At 41.1% G+C, this 21713-nt stretch overlaps 1 protein-coding gene across 1 annotated transcript in view; it reads right to left on the bottom strand.

Moving 5' to 3' along the window:
* The window catches only part of LOC132377698 (protein transport protein Sec61 subunit alpha-like 1), a 33632-nt gene that overhangs the window by 1952 nt on the left and 9967 nt on the right, over positions 1-21713 (bottom strand). Inside the window, exons 2-11 of the mRNA XM_059943933.1 lie at positions 20516-20583; positions 16613-16678; positions 15321-15399; positions 14096-14227; positions 12691-12800; positions 11343-11496; positions 9162-9322; positions 7276-7473; positions 4771-4962; positions 4492-4568 (exon numbers count right to left, since the gene is read on the bottom strand). Of these exons, the coding sequence (XP_059799916.1) occupies positions 4492-4568; positions 4771-4962; positions 7276-7473; positions 9162-9322; positions 11343-11496; positions 12691-12800; positions 14096-14227; positions 15321-15399; positions 16613-16678; positions 20516-20583 (1237 nt within the window). The remainder of the gene's footprint in view (positions 1-4491; positions 4569-4770; positions 4963-7275; positions 7474-9161; positions 9323-11342; positions 11497-12690; positions 12801-14095; positions 14228-15320; positions 15400-16612; positions 16679-20515; positions 20584-21713) is intronic.

Here is a 21713-nt window from a genome sequence, read left to right on the forward strand (position 1 = left end):
AGTTAGTGACGCTTAGTAGCCAGTAGACCCAGAATTCTGAGCTCAAGAGTGGAACTGTCCCAGTGCCATGGTTTGTCCACTTTAAAAACTCTCCTGCACAGGTTTCTCTATACATTAGGGTGTATTGTCTTCAGAACAGATACCGGTATTGAATATTCAAAGGGGTTCTGCTGGTTGGGATGTGTAGCCATTGCAAGTCTAACTGTGTAAATTTACTAAATTCCAAATGTTAAAGTAGGTGATTATAGCAATTGAATCTGTATTTAATAATTTGTGTTGAAATACAAAACATGTCAAAGAGAGATTCTCCCACTCTCCTGGAGGTTTGCTATGTGAATAAAGATTTATATTCTCAGTTACAGCTTCCACGTGGCTCAGTTTTAATCAATCACAACACCCCTCAGTCTCCTCACTCCAAGGTAAACAACCCAGCTTGTCTGGTCTGTTTTCACAGCAGAAGAGTTCCATCTCAGGCTAAACATAGTGCTGGTTCTCTGCACACTCTCGCTGTCCTTCTTACAGTCTGGAATACAATATTACACTGTTGGACAATGGATCATACTCTATGCCCTGGCTGAAAGGAAGTTATCCCTGATGCTTTATCTACCTTATTTCATTTGACATTGTGGACAGTAGCAGACTTTTGTTCAGGGTAGAGAGAGATTGATGAGATTGGGGCAGTGGATGTTGTCTACATGGATTTGAGGGAGGCATCTGACAAAATCCCTCATCAGATATTAATCCAGAAGATTAAGATGCATGGGGCCCACACTGAATTGGCTGTTTGGATTCAGAACTGACTTGTGCATAGAAAACAGAGGATGGTGGTTGAAGGGACTTATTCGAGCCGGAGGTCTGTAATTCGTAGTGTTCCACAGGGACCTGTGCTGGGACCTCTGTTGTTTGTGATGTATATAAATGACCTGGATCAAAATGTAGATGGGTGGGTTAGTAAATTTGCAGATGATACCAAGATTGGAGGAGTTGTGGATGAGTGTAGAAGACTGCAAATAATATAGTGGGATATAGATCAGTGCAAATATGGACAGAAAAATGGCAGGTGGGAGTCGAACCCAGATAAATGTGAGGTGTTGCACCTCAGTGGGCAAATGCAAGGTGAGTAGACAGATCTTTGGATCCAAGATAGTGGATAAGAGTATGCTTCCCAGGGTTGAAATGTCTAATACCAGAGGTCATGCAATGAAGGTGAGAAGGGGTAGGTTCAAAGGTGAGGCAAGGGACAAGTTTTTTTAATTTCAGAGTGGGTGGATGCCTGGAATGTGCTACTGGTATGATGATAGAGGAAAATACATTAGAGGTTTTTAAGAAATGTTTAGATAGGCACATGAACATGAGGAAGATGGAGGGATATGAACATTGTGCAGGTAGGAGGGGTTAGTATTTGGGTGTTCCTGGAACATTGTAGGCCAAAGGGCCTGTTCCTGTGCTGCTCTATGTTTGAAAGGGATGTAAAGAGTGGTGAATGTAAGCTTCCAGAGGAATCGGCTGAGACAGGTGCAATTGTATCGGTACAGGGAGGGGTGGGTTTACTTTGGGATTAGTTTAGGTATACAACATGGTTTGGCCAAAGGGCTTGTATCAGAGCTCTACTGCTCTGACTGATGCAGTGGTGTTGTTGACTTCAGAGATCCTTGGACACCGAGATTATGGTCCCTCTGCTCCTAAGGTCCTATCGTTCACTGTGCATGCCTCAGCCTTTCCCAAAATGTCACACCTCACCTTCTTCAGGAATAAACACGTCTGCTCTTCCTCAGGCCACTTTACCAACTCAGTGAATTTGTTCTATAACCAAAGTCCACCACCCCTCACCACCAACATTCGAGCCATCTATATATATTCTCTATGCTGGTGTCCACATCATTAATGTACATAATAAACAAGGCGTCCCAGCACTAACCCCTGCAGTACATCACAGGCTTCCAATCACAAAAACAATACTTCCCCATTGACCTCAGAGGGATTTTAATTCTGCACCAGTCCCTTGCTGCAGCAAATCTAAAGTTCAAGTAAGCAATCCCAGATTCCATGTAAAGTGATGGAACTCACGTGTACCCAGTGAACAAGAGAACATTGCATAAAATGGCCTCTAGGTGGAGCCTGAGAGACAGCAGCCTGAATTAAAGAGACGAACTGTCTCAGCCCAAAACACCATTAGTCCTGATGAAGGGTCTCGGCCCGAAACGTCGACTGTACTTCTTCCTATAGATGCTGCCTGGCCTGCTGCGTTCCATCAGCATTTTGTGTGTGACTCTTTACAGCTTTCCATAGATACTGCCTGACCTGAGTTCCTCCAGCATTCTGTGTCTCTCTAGACTTCCAGAATCTGAATTTTGAAAGTGTTCCGTCCAGTAATTGGGGTAGCAGAAAGGACGCAGATTTACGATGACAGGAGTGAATTTTAAAAAGGGACCTCAGTGAGTATTTTTATTAAAAACAGTCGATATCTGGTACCAGGACAGGTGGTGAAATCAAAAGCTTAGGAGGCATACAGATACAACCCTAGATGCAGGAATACCAGCATAAACATGATGGGCTGAAGCGCCTGTTTCTGAACTGTATAACTCCTGCTATGACCCCCTTTTAGAAACAGCCTTTTATTGCATCTGCATATCCATATACTTAAAAAAAAACTTCTCCCACAAAGAGCCTCAGTTTCAAAGGACAAACCTCAAAGGACATTTTAAATATATTTAAAGTGTCCTAAAATTAATCAGTCTCCAAGTAATCTGTGCCAATGGTTTACCTTCTCTAAAATACTTTCAACACCATATGCCCAAAACCCTTTCACTTTTCTCTCAAATGTTTAAAGATACAGCACAGTAATAAGCCCTTCTGGCCCAACCAGATTGTGCCACCCAATTACATCATGCACATCTATTTTCCCTTGGAGGGGCTGATTACAAGTAATTTGCAGTAGGACTGGAGTGAATACAAATTAATGTAACTTCTGCAATTCTCCTCGATGGTCTTTTTACACAACTGTTAACTAAGCCACTCATATGAGAATCCAATTTTAAGAGCATTAACCATGGACTTATTTGTCCATCATAAAACAATCGCCAAGTTTAAAAAAAAATGATGAGTGACATGGTGTAAATGGTAGCAGACTTTTCTCCACTGAGGTTGGGTGAGACTAGAACTAGGTCTTAGGTTAAGGGTGAAAGGTGATACATTTAAAGGGAACTTGAGGGAGAATTTCTTCACTTAAAGTGGAATAAGTTGCCAGAAGTGGTGGATGCAACATTTAAGAGAAGTTTGGATAATGCAAGGGTTAAATTTGATTCCTTCTTCACATATGCTAAAATAAATTTGAAGTTGGCAAGACAAAATGGCGTTAGCCTAAAAGACTGCTTGGAGAAAGTAAAAGGAGCACAAATCTAGCCTTGAGATTAGATAATGACGAGTTCATGTTTGTCTGGGGAAGGCGAGGTCATTGTGCAGGTGCCAAATGCTGAGGGAAAAGGGTTTTGAATGGTATAAAAAGGGGCAATTTCATTGCACAAGGGGGAAACTTCACAGGGTCATAACTAGTGCTAGAGCCAAGGGTTGGAAAAAAGAGACAAGGGTATTTAGAGATAGAGAGAGAGAAGGCTGTGTAGTATTTTTTTGATTCTGTGGATCCCTCCAGCTTTCAACAGATCAGCTTATTAAGTGGATGATAAGTATCAGTTTGTTTTCTATATTGCTACCTCATTTACTATGCTTTACTTTCTGATTTGCATGTTTTACATAACTCTAATAAAGTTATTTTTTAGTGATCTACATGAGTATAAAGTCTCCTTTAAAATACATTTGTGAAGGCCCCTTGCCAAATCACAAAAAAAATCACAATAAATTTTAAAGTATTTGCATTAGAAGTACATGGATGGGAAGAATATGGGGGTTATGTCCAGCTGTAGGTTGATAGGACAAGGTATAATAACAGTTCATCACAAACTAGGTGGGCTGTAGGGCATTTTCTGTGCTGTCGTGCTCTAGGACTCGAAATTTCCAGTCTTTTAAGCAGACACATGCATCTGATAACGTCTCTCCCTGGTTTACTGCTTGTAACTTCAAGTCAAAATATTCAGTGCTGGTTACAATCAATTGCAGCAGGGCTGTGTTAGAGACCACATTGCATTGTCTCCACTCTCCATCTCCATAAAGGGAGACAGGATTGGAGAGGAAACTGAACCATAATGGATTGATTCTGAGAACGTGGCAAGTGCATGTGCTTCCATTCTGGCGGGCCTGGTTTATAGCAAGTTGCCCAGCAGGTACAGTGGCTAAGATGACCCAGTAAAAAACATTTAATTCCGCTGCTCTGCTGTTGTTCTTGTGCATACATATGTAACAGGCTTTGATCAGTATTCATGTTATCACTCAACAGCAGCAGGGACACTGGATTAGGTTAAGGAATACTGAGGAACCTCAGCAGAGATATCTAACTATAAGATCCGATGTCAATATGGTGTGCAGTTAATAACTCACCTGTTAAGCTCATGGACCATTGAAGTCTCACGGTGCCCTCTCATCACCATCTGCTGTTCTTTTAGTTGCTTGGCAACCTATAGTTGAACAAGCAATGGTCAACTTTAGAAAGATTTTGGAAACAGCTTCAAGCCCTCCATCAGTGAGGCTACCAGGTAGATGAAACAGCATAGATTATAGTTAGCTTTAAAATCAATAGATTAAATATTAAAAATAATGAAAAATAATACCACAATTCCCTCAAATAGGAAGTTAGCTTCAACTTCTCAAAATACTTACGTCCTTGGCAGAAGAACCAGATACTTCAATCCAGGTTTTGGAGAAGAAAGCACAGGAGCCCAACATGAAGACGATGTAAATCACAGCGTGCACAGGGTCATCCAGCACTGAGCCGAATGACTCAGGAGGAGACAGGTAATAGCACAGACCACCAACAGGATATGCGCGTGCCGGACCACCACCTGTGTTATCCTTCAAAGGGAAAAGGAAGAAGTTTTATACACAAATGACAAAGATATCAAACCCCTCAGATCTTGACTCTAGTCCAATGCACTGTGTAATGAATAGATCTGAATAAATAGTATGCAAGACAAGCTTCTCACTGTTTCTAACAATAATAAACCAATACCAACTGAACTGTATTGGATTGATTACAAGAACACGGCAAGTGCACGTGTAGCTAACTGATGGCGCACTGAATTGATTGGGCCTCCTACATGGGGGGGGGGGGGGTCCTATCTTTACATGTGAGCTTTCGAGTGCACATGCTTTTTGTCTTGGCTTGTTGCTCCTGCACTAAGTCGCTGAGCATGTACTCTGCTCCATTATTGAGCTTGTTCCACGCACAACACCAACCTAGAAAAATTATTCAACAAGCTACACAGCACAGAAGCATATTCTTCAGCTCAACCAGTCCATGCCAGCTAAGATGCCCATTTGAACTGATCCTATTTTTCTAAACCCTTCCCATCTATGTACCTGTCAAGAATTTTTAAATGCTCATTGTACCAACCTCTTAACATACCCATCATGCACCATGGAAAAAACTTGTCTCTAAGACCTTCTAGTAGTGTAGTGGTGAGCACACCATTTTACAGTACAAACGACCAGAGTTCAATTCCCACTGCTGTCTGTAAGGAGTTTGTACGTTCTCCCTGTGATCTTGTGGGTTTCCTCCAGGTGCTCCAATTTCCTCCCACAGTCCAAAGGTTAATTGGTCACTAAATTGTTCAGTAAATAGGCTAGGATTAAATCAGGGGATTGCTGGGCAACGTGCCTCGAAGGATTGGAAGGGCCAATTCTGCACTTTATCCCAATAAATAAATAAATCTTTCCTCTCACCTTAAACTTACGCCCTCTAGTTTTAGGCTCCCCTACCCTGAACAAAGAACTGTGACAATCTAACTTGTTATTCACCTCATGATTTCATGATCTCCATTAGTCACCTTTTATCCTCCTTTGCTCCATGGAAATCAGTTCCAGCCTATCCAGTCTCTCCTGATAACTCAAGCCCACTGCTCCAGGCACCATCTTGTTAATTTTTCATGGACTCTCAAGAATATTTAGAATCACAGTAAGATAAAGTGTGGCCCTTCAGCCCACCGAGAATCAACCACCCATTTCTACTAATACTGTATTCATTTTTAGAATTTTAAACACATGCTCCTCATATTCCCATATATACTTCTCCCAGATTCTACCATTTTCCCACATGCTAAGGGCAATTTACCATGGCCATTTACGATCAGTAATGTTTCCCTGGTGTGCTATCCTGGGGAGACATCTCTACCAAAGGAGGCGTAAGGCGTTCCTTCCTTCTGCTAGCCTGCAGCTCACCCTTGGGCAAGGTGTAGCACCTGTTTAGCCCCCAATTAGGGTCACATGATTAGGAGCAGGTGGTGGATGGTCGTATGAGCAGCTGGTGCATATCACAAGTCCTGGTTATGTGACCGACACTAGGCAGACAATCTATCACTGATGAGTAATGATAATGGCTTGGGGGGGGGGGGGGGAGGGGTGTCACCCATCTTGTAAAGACACAAGGCAGCAATGGCAAACCACTTTAGTAGAAAAATTTGCCAAGAACATTCATGGTCAGAGACCGTGATTGCACACGTCAACAGATACAGCACATAATGATGGTGACGGTGTGCCACCCAACAGTAATTATTTAAGATCATCATCACTTGTTTGTAGGAGACTGCTATGTGCAAATTGGTTGCGCTGTCCTAAACTACAGTAATGGCAAAGCTTTAAAATTGATTCACTGACAAGCAATGGATGTTGCCGGGGTGGTGGTGAGGAGGCAGATACAACACTGGTGTTTAGGAGGCTCTTCCACAGGCAAATGAATGTGCAGGGAATAGAGGAATATGTACAGCCAGAAGGGATTAGGTGTTATTTACTTAATTATTTCAGCATAACATTGTGGGCCAAAGGGTCACTCCCTGCACGAGCTGCAGACCTTTGGGATGCGAGGCGTAACCAGGGCACCAAAGAAAATGCCACACCACAGGCAGTACTCAGGGTCAGGACTAAAAAGAAGTGCATGCAATACCAAGAGCACCTTCAGCACTTCAATGCTGATTTGACTCATTCTGTGTACACAATATATTTCTACCACTTCTAAGAAAGAAAGCAGCAAATGTCAGATCTCTCCTTTAAGGAGAATGCACCTGGCTAATACACAATATAAAACGTAGAAATGCCTCTAGGTACAAACACAGAATCCATATTTACTATGACCTTTTAAAACTTGCTGCCCACTGAAGAGCTTGTACTTACAGACCAGGTGCCCAGCAGGTTGACCAGGAAATTGCCACTGAATCTTGTAGACAACATCTGGGAGATGACGTACAGGTTGGAGACCAGGGCAGATTGAAGGATGATAGGAATGTTCGATGTGTAGAAAAGCTTGATGGGATAGGTATTGTACTGTCCACGGTAGCGAGCAGACTTGATTGGCAGATCCACTCTGAAGCCCTGCAAGGTAATACAGGGTTAATTTAGAGATACAGCATAGCACCAGGCCCTTCATACCCAATGAGGCTTCATCGCCCAATTACACCTATGAGACCAATTAACCTACTAACCCCCATGCCTTTTTGGGATATGTGAAGAAACCAGAGAACCCAGAGGAAATCCTTGCAGTCATGGGAAGAATGTACAAACTCCTTACAGACAGCAGTGGGAATGGAGCTCCAGTCACTGGCACGTTATACTATTACACCGTTATATCATTACACTACCACGCTACCCCATTACTAAAAATTTACTAGGGATCAGTGTCATTTGACGCAGAGACCAGCAATGATAAAAAAAAAGGACTGAAAACACCAGGTAACAGGTTAGAACAGCAGTACTCTGGTACATCAAGTATAGAAAATGTTCTGAGACACTGGAATCTCAAAATTCAACAATACTTGGGTTTATGTATCTCTGCACAACTTGATTCAATCACTGCCTTCCTGCACACAATACCTATCTTCAGAGAGAAATCAACAGCAGAAACGGTTGATTAATAGTTTGGACATTTGTGTTCTCTATCAGCTCTGACATTAATTCTGAGAGACTGGGGACTCAGAAGCCTTTAAACCAACTATGTTAATTACTTTGTCCCAGTAGATGTTTGAACATTCAGAGTCATTGCAAACTGTAGTATACAATTCAAATGAACCATTTGTCAACCCAAAATACTGAAATAAACAATGTCACTGCAATGAATTAAATTGCACTGCATCACCTACCATTGATGGTCTTAAGAGTGTACAGGTTCCTAAAGGTTGTCACAGTCAGAGGAGGTAGTGGGGATAGCTCCCATGACTTATTAAATGCTCCCAATGGTGTGCATCTCAAATAGCCTCTGACAACCACATCCAGCTCCTGGTCTTCACTTGTGACTTAAATACTAAGCCTGGTGGAATAGTTTCTACTGACAGAAGCAGCAAAGGTGGGTCGCTGGCATTTTAAAACCAGTCTCTTTGGGTTGGTGGGGTTCGTCAGCCATGGTTGGCAGCTCATACCTCCAGACCTCTACCAGCCTTGCAGCTATACTGATTCAGAGAAAACTTTTGGGAGTAAACCCCAAGGGAAAACTCCAGAGTTGGAGTCCCTAAGGCAGCCCTATGTGAATTCAACACTGTCCAGCGACTCTTGCGACGCTGCTAGGGCCAAACTGTATCGGTCTCTGCTGTTCCTTTAGGTTCATCAGCTGTATGGAGAGGGGGGAGTCTGCTGCATGGGGAACAGCTTGCTCTCCGTATGATACTGTCTTGACTTGTGCACTGCTTGTGTATCACGTAGACAGCTAGGACATCACAAAATACAACATGGTTCCTTTAGATAGAGGAAAGGAGGAATTTCTTTAGCCAGAGGGTGGCAAATAATGGAATTCATTGCCACAGATGTTTGGAGGCCAAATAACTGGATATATTTATAGCAGAAGTTGATAGTTCTTTGTTAGCAAGAGTATCAAAGGTTACAGGAAGAGGACAGGAGAACGAAGTTGAGAGAGATAACAAATCAGCTAGGATCGAATGAGAGTTGATTCAATGAGCCGTGACCTAATTCAGCTCCTATATCTTATGGTCTTATAACATTAACTAGTATGGGCATAGACCAGAAAGACAAACAACTAGTTAATTTATGTTTGACAGCACCAGTCAACTCACCTGAAAGTATATCACTACAGCAAAGACAAAGATGGTTGCAATGAGATTCATGAGGTTTGGCAGGTTCTGACGGTAAAAGGCTTCACGAAGAGCACGGACTTTGTCCTGTCTTGTGGCCAGGAGATGGAAGAGGGCAATGATTGACCCCTCAAATTCAGTCCCTATTGACATTAAAACAGATCACGAACAATACATTAAAAGACTGACAATACTGGAACTCTGACCCATGACAGGCACAACCCTCCCAAGCATCTTGGACCTCAAGAAGTGGCATCCATAATTAAAGATCCTCAGCATCTGGGACATGCCGCCTTCTCATTACTACCACCAGGGAGGAGGTGCAGGAATATGAAGACCGGCACTCAATTTGGGAACAGCTTCTTCACCTCTACCAAATGATCCATAAACACTACCACATTCTTTTTTGCACCATTTCTGTAATTTATAGCGATTTTGCGTCTTTGCATTGTATTGCTGCTGCAAAACATTTTTACATCATTTAAGATAATAAATCTGATTTTAAAATTATCCCGCTATTTGTATTGGAACATGGAACATGACAGAGGACAGTCACCACATTCTAGCCAAGCTCAGGGCAGAAGGAGAGAAGGGACCAGGTATAAAAGTGCATCACATCATTCTGAAAGTCTGTTCGTGGGTTCTCCATTTAAAGATACAAGATTACACAAGTTACAGTATTGTCAAAGTCCATGGTACCCTAGATAAAGTTAAATGGCATCAGATGGTACGGCCTCCACAGAGCCCTGATCTCAACATTGAGGCTGTCTAGGATTAGCTGGAGAGACAGAAGCAACCCAGACAGACAAAGTCTCCTGAAGAACTGCAGCAAGTTCTCCAAGGTTCATGGAACAATTTACCAGCCTATTTTATTATAAAACCGCACAATAATGTACCTAAGAGAATCGATGCAGTTTTAAAGGCAAAAGGTAGTCACACCAAATATTGATCTGATTTAGTTTTTAAAAAAACTTTTAATGTCTTTTTATATTAAATTTTTTGATATTTAGAGGCTTTTCATCATCTTTGAAAGCATCTTTGCTTTACAGAACTTTTTTTTTACGCATGCCTGAGACTTTTGCATATGACTATGCATGTATAGAAAAACCATACGACTGACAGCTTTTGTACAGATGGTTGCATTTCCTTAAAAGTTAAGTCATCATATTCTTATAAGAAATCAAACTCTATTCACCACACTGAATTTTCGACATATTCACACGTCAGGCATTTAACTACGTTCCTTTAATAGAGCATCACTAATTTTACTCTTTGCCTGCATCCAATGGTGGAAACTGGATAGCAAAGTGTTAAGAAAGCTCAGAGTAAGAAAACCTCCCCATGCCTCGGTGCAAAGGATACAATGACCAGTCAGCCCCCTGGAGAAAATACTTGTCCATTTGTTTGCCAACAGTTACAGCCTCTCCATCTCTAAAGGCCACTTCTGAAGCTTTTGCTTACTTGTATCCCTGTACCACAGCCACAAGGCTAAATCAAACCCTGGCTAGACCACACCTGGGAGTATTGTGTTCAGTTCTGGCCACCACATCAGAGTAAGGACATGGAAACATTAGAGGGTGCAGAGAATGCTGCCTGGATTAGAGAGCATGCCTTAGGAGAAAAAGCTGAGCTAGTTACGGTTTTTCTCTTTGAAGAGAGGATCAGAGGCGACTTGACAGAGGTGTATAAGATTATAAGAGGCTCAGATTGAGTGGACAGCCCACACCTTCCCTCCTCCCCCCCCCCCCAGTGCGATAATGAACAATACTGGAGGATATCCTTTCAAGGTGAGTGGAGAAATGTTCAGGGGAGATGTCAGAGGTAGGTTTTATTTAAATACAGAGTGGCAAGTGTCTTCAACATGCTGCCAGAGGTGGTGGTAGAGACATTAGAGACATACAAGAAACTCTTGTATGTCTCTCACATGACATGAACTCACATGAATGAAAGAAAAATGAAGGGTTTGGGCTATGTACGAGTAAAGAGTTAGACTGATCTTAGTGTGGGTTGAAAAGCTAGTAGTGTTCTATTTCTCTAATATGTATTCTTTTTCAATCGCCTTTCACAACCTATTAAATCACAGCGAAAATCTCTTCTGCAAAACTGTGGCAACATTAGCGATGGATTGTTGCATTGTCATCCAAGGAATTACTTTCCACCTACCTCTACCAGTGTTCACTGTAGTGGGACTGAAAGCTTTCCATACGATGGTCTCACAGATGTTGGTGGCAATGAAGAGGGAAATGCCAGAGCCCAGGCCATAACCTTTCTGCAGCAGCTCATCCAGCAGCAGGACGATCAGACCTGCTACAAACAACTGTACAGAAGAGTTCATAAACCCCAGTGAAACTCTGCTTGGACAAAGCAATACAGCGGCAGCACTTTAGTCTTAAGCTGTTACCATTTTCCAGCGTAAAGTGTTTTCAGTTTCATTTGTCACATGCACATCGAAACTTAGTGAAATGCACCAGTAGTGTCAACGACCAACAAGTCAAGGATGTTCCGGAGTTAAGGAAGTGTTTCCATGCTCCCAGCACCAACACAGCATGCCCAGAACTTACTAATCCTAACTTGCAAATCTTTCAAAAGTGGGAGGAATCCAGAGCACATGGAGAAGACCCAGGCGGTCATGGGGAGAACATAAAAATACTTATAGACAGTGAAGGAAACTGAACCCCAATTGTGATCACTGGTGCTGCACAGAATTACGCTAGCCACTTTTCTGTCCTTAAGGCAGAATTCTTTGCTAAACTACACTTGGGAAAGTATGCAATATTATGGCACTCTTCTACACCATCAGGGTGGTAAAGCCAAATTTAGGACAGTAACCACAGTAGCACAATGATTAGTGTGACATTATTATAGCTTGGGGATTTCAGGACTTCGGTGTTTAATCCCATCACCATCTGTAAGGAATCCCCGTGGAGCGTGTGACTTTTCCCCGGTGCTCTGGTTTCCTCCTACAGTCCAGACATACCGGGTAGGTTAAATGGTCATTGTAAATTGTCCTGTGATTAGGTTAGGGTTAATTGGGGGTTGCTGGAGCGCCACAACTCAAAGGGCCAGAGGGGCCTACTCCATGCTGTATCACTAAATAATTAAATCATTTACACCAGGTTATAATAATTTCAGTATACATTAAACAATTTATTGAACATTGATATGCCACAAAAGGCTCAATGGCCAGGTCATTGCCCATACAGGGGATTAAAAAAAAAAGACCAGTTGCATTTAGCCAACTAAAGTCAAAATACAAAGGGATTCTCAAAAATCAAGGTCAGAAAACTAAGCTTGAACTGGGCAAATTAAGGAGTTTCCCTCCACAATTACTTAACAGTCATGATAAATACCAAGTCATAGCATAGAAAAAGCCCATCACCACTCACATTCAACTATTGCTGCATTAACTGCATTTACCAGCACCTGATCTGCAGCCTTTTGTGCTGTGATTCAAGTGCTTGCCTGAATATTTAAATATGAGTGTATCTAACACCTGACCATGACACCTTACCTGAATTATGATCAAGAGACAGATGCCAGCTCCCATTTCTGATGGATCTCCATACATGCCCGTCATGACGTATACGATTGCTTGTCCGATCGTGATGATCATACCAAAAACTGTGGGGCAACAGTGCCATGATTGAGAAACAAACCAAAGTGCAGCGAAAGAATTATTTGTATATATTTAGCTATTGAAAATCTCAACCATTATAAAAGCAGTGTAAAATAGGATTCAATGTTATGCTGAACGGAAAGTTTTCCTCTGCATTCAATTATTGCTTTTCCAAATGCACCATTGTAATGAATTGATCTACATGGACACATGCAAAACAAGTCACTCTCTCTCTTCCCCCCCACAACCCACCCCCTCAGCTCAATAGATGGGACAATAACAAATCAATTTACAAATTTACCAGCTTATCTTATGCAAGGAATCTAACTTGAGGGAAGCAGAAAATTTACTAGACTAATAATTTGTAGATGTCAGTATTGCCAAATATCAAAAATACAATATGCTGGGGTGTGTTGGTGTGCCATGCAACCAAAAAAGTTATAAAGAATCATATAAAATGTTAGAAGTACAGATATGGAATAAAATGTGCATAAATACATAAATACTAGTGTGCACTTATGTCAATGTTACACAAGAGAATAGCGTTAGACCATTAAATGCTCAAGGTTTGGTTCAACTTCTTGCTTCAATCCTCAGACACGCGCACAGTCAAAACATTTTCTCTGGGGCCTTGCAGAGACTTGTCCAATAGGCTCATATTATGAAAAACGTCTTAGTAGGCTCGTTTCTACAGCCATTCTTCATCTTCTAACCTACAAAATGCACCTTTTGCAACGTTTACAACAACGAAGTGACCGGCCAGCAGCTGAGTCACCATGTGTAAACATCCCTTTAGAATGAAAATTTCCCTCCAATTTTTGCTCCCATAATCAGTTGGTAGTACGCAAGGGGAAGTTCGGGGAGGCAATTTGGAAGGAAGGGACAATGTCACAGGGCAAGTTGGTCGGAAAACACACTTCACGCTCATCAGCCCACCATCCTCCCCTCCTCCCCCTGCAAAGCAGCACCCACCAATTATCAACGGCCTCCTCGATCTCACGTCAAAAACCAAATAAATACGGTCCTACTGCGCACTGCCTTACTGGGCTGAGACATGTAATGAGATTGCTAATGGGGCTGCTCGGTCACTACCCACTGCTGTAAGAGCTAGCATCGCCAATTGCATGAAGTTCAAAAAACAATTCTTTAAAAAAATCACAATCTCTCACAGAACCAGAGTTGAGAAACCCTGAATTAGTGGTTATAAAATTTATCAATAAATCCAAAATTAAATTAAAGGAGTGAAGAGATATGCGAAACTCAGAGTTGTGACTTGCACACAATGTGACCTGATACTTACGTTTTTGTGCTCCATTAAAGAGAGCTCGATCTTTGGGAGTGTCACCAACTTCAATTATCTTCGCACCTGCCAGAAGCTGCATTATGAGACCAGAGGTAACAATTGGTGAGATACCAAGTTCCATCAATGTGCCTAAGATTTAAAACAAAAGACATGGCTTTAGTATCAACACTCCAGAATTCCTCACCAACAATAATGTTGGCACTCCACAATCTTAGAGCTCCCTTGTCCTTCTCTGCTCGTTTCTACCTCCTGTCCGAACACTACCTCATTCAAAAGTGCATTTTTTGTAAGTTTTTGTATTGCTGGAAAACAGCAAATTTCGTGTCTTAAGACAGTGATAATAAACCTCATTCTTATCTAGTTTGCAAAGTAACAAAACAAAACATCATTTCACCACAATTTCCACACCTGACTGGAAAGACTGGAGATAAAGATTAAATAAAAAGATTATCTGCATCAAACAAAGTCACATAATTGCAAGGCACAAGGCCATCCCTCGGCAAGCTTATTCTGTTAAGTTCCAAATGTCTGTGATGGGTTGCTTGGTCTAGTGTTATAATAGGTAAGGAACCTATATTCTGAACAGCCTTTGCTTTACTAATGTTTTTAACCACAGAACTGTGAACCTAAGCTTTGCTTCACAAGAAAACTACATGACACAGAAGATATCAGATCAAGGTCATGACTGTCTGCTTTAGCAGTAACTGATTTGGAATAGTTCCTGTTAAGTGGGTAACATTCTTAGTGCTTTCAATCTCACCGCACACAAAGATCACTCGGCTTTTATCTATAAACACCCACTGCACACACAATGGTTGTACATTAGAAGGGTCTAATTATTCAGCAACATAGAACAGAGCAAGATAACAACACAGCGATAACTTGGATACTTGAAAATTAAGTAATTTGAAATTAAGATAAATTATATAACCTACAAAAAAAATCCCTGGAGAGGTTAAATATTAAGAGCGCCAGTCGTTTTCTACTCAAAAATTGGAGTGGAGCCCATGGGCATACTCAGCTCATTCTGGACTCGCAAGTCCAGGACGTGCTTGCCTGGGAGGAACAGTATGCTGATGGTTTTGCTCCAAGCAACCAGGCTAATGAGTAAAGCTCCAGTCCAAAGGCAGTCTAACACAATATGAAAGAGACCCAATTGATAAACTGACAACTATTGCTCCTAAATGGGACATGGAACTCTATCTGAAATAAACTTGATTACCTCTGTTTGAAGCTAATATAACTCTCATCCAGTAGAAAGGATCTGCAGAATCTGAGGACATGATGCCAAATAGAGGAATCTACAGAGGTTTAAAAACAATAATTATAAACAGAAGTTTTAATGAAACATTATCTAAAGATAACAAGTACACTGAAAAGCAGAAATGACTGATTCAAGGTGGCATAATTTTAAGATGACTGGAGGAATTTACAAAAGGTATGTCATTCCTTTGTTATTTTTTAAGGACCCCCATCAGCCAGGACATGCCCTTTACTCATTGCTACCACTCAATGATTCAGGAATAGCTTCTTCCCCTCTGCCACCCAATTTCTGAATTGACATTGAAACTACGAACACTACCTCACTAATTTTTCTCTTTGTGCACTACTTAACTTTTTAAATATATTCATACTACAATTTAGTTTTGATTATGTATTGCAAGTACTGCTGCTGCATAACAACAAATTTCATGACTGATTCCGATTCTGTTTACGTTCTTTTTCTGCTTTAACATTATGGTCTGGCCACAATTGAACAGCTGCTCCAAAGGGCATTTAACTGAAGGTATGAGTCACCTGGCAATGCTGGCAGATTCCCTTCCCCAAACTGATATAATGAAGAGACAGATTTTCAACTCTACCATGGATGGTCCCACCCCGACTGCAAAAAGTGGTGGTTTGGGCATGGGGCCAGCAACCACATCACATAAAAACTGAGAACTACAGACCTCAATACTAGGAGGGGAAAGATCGTTGCTTAGAATACATATGAAATCATCTGGTGAAAGCAGAAGCTCCAGAGCCAATCAACCTTCAGTCCTGGACAGGAAACTCTGGAGAGCTTCTATTGGTAATGTAGCGGTAATGGGTTTAATAAGACAGATTTTCACAGTAATCTGGTGTTCTGATTATCATTAGGACACGATCTCTTTTCTAAGAGAACAATTTAACATTCACAGCTGCCATGCTGGAATTTGACATTATTGGATGGCTAAACTCTGGGTCTTGATTTGTTCTTGATTAGCCAGGGCATCAAAGGGTAGGGTGAAGACAGGGGAGTGGGGATGACTGGAAGAATTGGATTAGCCCATGATTGAATGGCAGAGCACACTCAGTGGGCTCCTATATCTTATGGTCGTCAGTCCTAAAACAACCACAATACCAGCACAGGACCCCTTTTACTACAATTACATCTGAAGCAAATAACTCAAATATGTTAACATTTGATTTTGTTTATTAGCCCAGATGCTTGACTACACAAAACAAGTAAAATACAGCTGTAAAGGTACTGACCTGGCAACAGACCAAGAAGATGAAGAGTGTAATGGCTGTCCATAATACTTTTTCTCTGAACTGAATCTGAAACAAAAACAATTAGAACATTGAAACATTTGTTCAATACAAATGGAGAGCATTCAAACTGGCTGCATCACCTTATGGTATGGGGTTGCTGCACAGGATCGAAATAAGCTGCAGAGAGTTGTAAACTTAGCTCCATCATGGGCACTGCCTCAAAAATGCTGCATCCATCATCAAGGTCATGCCCGCTTCTTGTTGCTACCATCAGGAAAGAGGTAGAGGAGCCTGTTCCAATTCAGTAACAGCCTCTTCCTCTCTACCATCCAATTTCATTGAACATTGAACCCATAAACATTACCTCACTACTTTTTTAAATCTCTATTTTTTGCACTATTTAACTATTTAATATGTTTAATATGCAAGTATTGTACTGTTGCTATAAAAACAGTACGGCAAATTGCATGGCATATGTCAGTGATATTAAACCCAATTCTGATTGCAATGATAGCATATTATAAACAGGAAGCGCTCACTCCACATCAGAGAAGCTTGTGGAAGCTTTGTATCTTGTGTATTCGCCCCTTATGTAGTAAATGTTTGAATATGAATACCTATTATGCATCCATATAGTTAAATATCGACAGGAAGGAGGGCTACAAAAACTTAATCGAAGATACATTAAATTTTGAATGTTATTGGTAAGTCAAATCCAGAATATATTTCATGCCAGATGTGGCCAATTTTTTTGCTGGCAGGATTAGGGAAGGAAAAATGTTTACGATGAATGTAATGAATCATCTATAAAGTTATCAGACAGAGGTAAAGAACCATCGTCACACTACCTAATATCCAGTGCCAAAACCTGCGTAAACGAGATAGCCTGCAGATGCTGGAAATACAAAGCAACACAACTATCACCTTTCAGCTATCCTCCTTCCCCTCACAATTTTTTTTTATTCTGGCGTCTTCCCCTTCCTTCTCAGTCCTGAAGAACAGTCTCGGCCCAAAATGTCGACCATCTATAAATTTCCATAGATGCTACCTGACATGCTGAGTTCCTCCAGCATTGTGTAAAACTTATAAAAGTTCTAAGTCATCATTTGTAATACTATACTAAAGTACTCTACCCCCAACCCCCACCAAACCGAAGTCAATTTCCGTTCTTAATCTTAAAAATCATACAACAGATCACACTTTTATTCACAACTCCACGTTGTTATAAACCAACATTCTACTTCCCCTTAAAGTAGGTCAGGACATTTCTCAAAGCAGGTCAGGACATTTCTCAAAGCTAAACCCATTTTGAATAAAGCACATTTCTAAGGAGTGCTGGAAACATGGATCAACAGCATACCTGGACAAAATCAACAGCATTCATCTGAATTATCAGGAGGCCTCCTCAGGATGCTGGTAGCTACAAGCCCTTATACCCAGATTTGCTGTAACTGTTCAAGCACGAAAGCAAGTGTATGCAAGACTATATGGTATCTAGCTGGTATTCCTTATTCCTCAACCTAGCAACAGCATATCTGGAATATCTCTTGTAGGCTATTTTGCAATGTCTACACAAATATAATTTCCATTTCTTTGAAGGGTCCACAGCATTAAGAATATTTGATCACCTATGACTGAGCCTCAATCTCCACGTGATGATTTAGCAATTAAGCATACCCCCAAAACACTCTTGATAGCAAGACACCTAAAAATAACACCCGAGCACGAGAGAGAGAAATCCACTTCTGCTGCATCTTAGTGTGTCTCTGCAGAGAGACAAGAATACATATCCAGTAATAAAAGCTAGACTGAATCTTCCACTGTGTAATGGGAGTTATTTTAACAGAGTAGATATGCATTTGTAAACCAGATACATTACATAATGAACATGTACATTATATGGAAATCTGTACGTTCTCCCCTGCGTGTGTTTTCTCTGGGTGCTCTGGTTTCCTCCCATAGTCCAAAGATGTACTGGGTAGGCTATTTGCTCATTGTCCTGTAAATAGGTTAGGCTTAAATTGGGGTCATGGTGTGTGTGTGTGTGTGTGTGTGTGTGTGGGGGGGGGGGGGGGGGTTGCCTGGCAGCATGGCTCTAAGGGCACAGTATCTCTAAATAAATACACTGAACAGGCAGATGCTGAGATTTTGCCAATGGAAGGGCTGGTTTGATTTAACAAAAGCGTCCAGTATTACTATTATTGTTCAATATAATGAAAAAGTGTTAGCAGTCCTGAGGTGCATAAAGGTACAGGCGGCATGGTAACGCAGTGATGCCTTACAGTACCAGTGATCAGTAGATCGGGGTTCAATTACCACTGTTTGTACATTGAGAAGAGTCTCTACATTCTCTCAGTGATTGTGTGGGATTCCTCTGGGTGCTGTGATTTCCTTCCATATTCCAAAGATGTACGGTTTAGGGTTAGTAAGCCATGAGCATGCTATGTTGGCAGTGGAGGCGTGACGACCCTGGCAGGCCGCTCCCAGCAATCCTCAGACAGTGTTGGTTGTGGACACAATTTTAACTCTGTTAAATCTCCAGGGTCTGACCAAGTGTATCCCAGGGTGCTGTGGGAAGCAAGGGAAGAAATTGCTGCTGCCAGTAGTGATTCATGTAGCTATATTAGGCACAGTGACATTCTGGAAGACAAAGATGTTGTGCCTTTATTCAAGAGCTGCAACAGGAAGCCGGACATGACAGACCACCAAGCCCAAAATCAGTGGTGGGAAAGTTACGGGAGAAGATTCTGACAGAAAGGATCTACTTGCATTTAAAAAAGGCAAGAACTAATGGAGAATAGCTAGCATTGCCTGGCACCTGAGAAATGTCATTATAATATTTTATAGAACCACCAAGAGGATCAATGGGGACAAGGCAGTAGATGTTGTCACAGACTTTAGCAAGGCTTTCAACAAGGTCGAGCATTGTAGACTGGTCTGTGGGGGACAGTTCACATGGAATCCAGGGCAATTCAGCCAACTGGATACAGAACTAGCTTGTTGGAAGGAGATGGGTTTGGGGGTGGGGAGTTTTCAGTCTTTTTTAATGCAAACAATGCATTTCTTTGTATGCAGCCATGTACATGTGATTAATTAATCTGAATCTGGAGGTTGTGACCAGTTTGTCATATATACTGACAGTTTAGATGACTAACGTAGGTGGTACAATTAGCAGGTTTGCAGATTATACCAAAAATAGTGAACAGTGAAGATTGCCCAAGATTCAACAAAAGGGCGCACACTTAACATGGGAGGGGAGGGATTTAAGGGGGAATCTAAACAAGATTTTCCACAGAGCAGTGGGCACATGGATCAAGCTACCAGGGACATGGTGGAGGTGGGTATAATGATAACATTGACATTTGCACAGGAAAAGTTTAATGTACACTGCTAATTTATTCAACCTTTCCCTATTACACAGGCCTTCAAGTCCCAGCAACATAAAGTTATCAAAGAACAGGCTTTCCAGCATCATCCTCAGAAGCATTTTGTACAAGAGAATAGACTTTTAAACCATTAATTATGATGAGTTACACCCTACCACTCAATGGGTTTAAGAGACAAATGTTTTAAGAATGAAGTCTCTACAAGCATCTTTTAGAAAGCATTCAAAGAAGGGAGTCAACAGTTCAGGACATTGAAGTTATGCAGTCTCAGTAATACTGTTACCTGTTTAATTCTTCAGTCAATCTCGTGTGTTGCATTATTTAATTAGATCTTGTAAATTTTAATCAGTCAAATGACCTGCTCTACTTTTCTTTTTAGGACATTAATTGATGCTAGATTTATGGTGGCACTTCACTGGAATATGAACTTGGGATCTCAAGGCAGTATATAAATACACATAGGGTTACCACTACACAGTAAATGAAAAATAAATCAGCAGATGGAAGCAATGGTTACCTTTCTTTCTGGTTTTTGGATTTCTGGTAACACAGCACAGAACGGCTTGATAACTTCAAGGAATTTTACTGGGGGAAAAAGACATCAACGTTAGCATCTCAAATGTTGAAAAACGCAATACAGCACTCAATACCCCTACCCTGTCCCAAATGGCTGGACAGGATAGAGAACTTTACCAGTGATCAACAGATAACCCCACTTCATTTCACAAAACCTATGCTTCATCTATGTTTAATGGATTAATGCTTCCAAAATGAAGCCTGAGTGCTGATTTTGCAAAGGTCAACTGGAACAAGGACCTGATCTTCATGGGGACTCATTAATATATCCAGTTTTAGAAATGCTATTGATTGCCTATGGAGCTGGAGACCACAATGACATAAAAAAATCAAAAGACAGATGCAGGATATTTAAATCAGCAAATGCTCCATCCTGAAGGGCCTTTGACTCAAAAAGTTAACTGTTTTTCCTTCCTATAGCTAGTGTTCGGCTTGCTGAATTGTTCCACTAAGTTCCCCCCCCCCCCCCACACACACACCATTAAAGGCCATTCTACAACAAAGGCATATTTACACCATACAATATTAATTTTCTATTTACAGACTGACTTCATACAAATAAAACTAACCATTCCAATTTAGCATGTAATAGGACACCCTTCACATTTGTCTACTGTTATTACTTGACCTTAAGGAAAAAACCAGATAAAGCACAGAACATTCAAATAAACCACAGAACATTCAAATAAACCCAGCCAGCCCCACAACAGGCAATAGCCTCTCCACCACTGAGGACACCTTCAAAAGGTGATACCTCAAAAGGGCAGCATCCCTCTTTAAGGACCCCACCAACGCTCTTCTTATTACTAACAGAGAGGAGATACAGGAGCCTGAAAAGCGACACTCAACGTACCCACTAAATATTAATGTTTAATATATGATCTTTATAATTTGCAATACTCATGTATTCCACTGTACAACTGCTACAAAGTAACAAATTTCACAACACCTATCAGTGATAACAAAATTGTTTCTTATTCAAATTGAGTACACAAATATTAATTTCTGAGAAATTCCTGATATTTGAATGCATTTTAAGCCAAATAAGTAATACTATTCAGCTGTGAGAAAAGGCTGGGAACCCTGGCCTTTTATATAAAAGCTTTTATAGATACATGAAAAGAAAAAGATTGATCAAG

This window comes from Hypanus sabinus, chromosome 19 (assembly GCF_030144855.1).
Source record: "Hypanus sabinus isolate sHypSab1 chromosome 19, sHypSab1.hap1, whole genome shotgun sequence".
Lineage (NCBI taxonomy): Eukaryota > Metazoa > Chordata > Chondrichthyes > Myliobatiformes > Dasyatidae > Hypanus > Hypanus sabinus.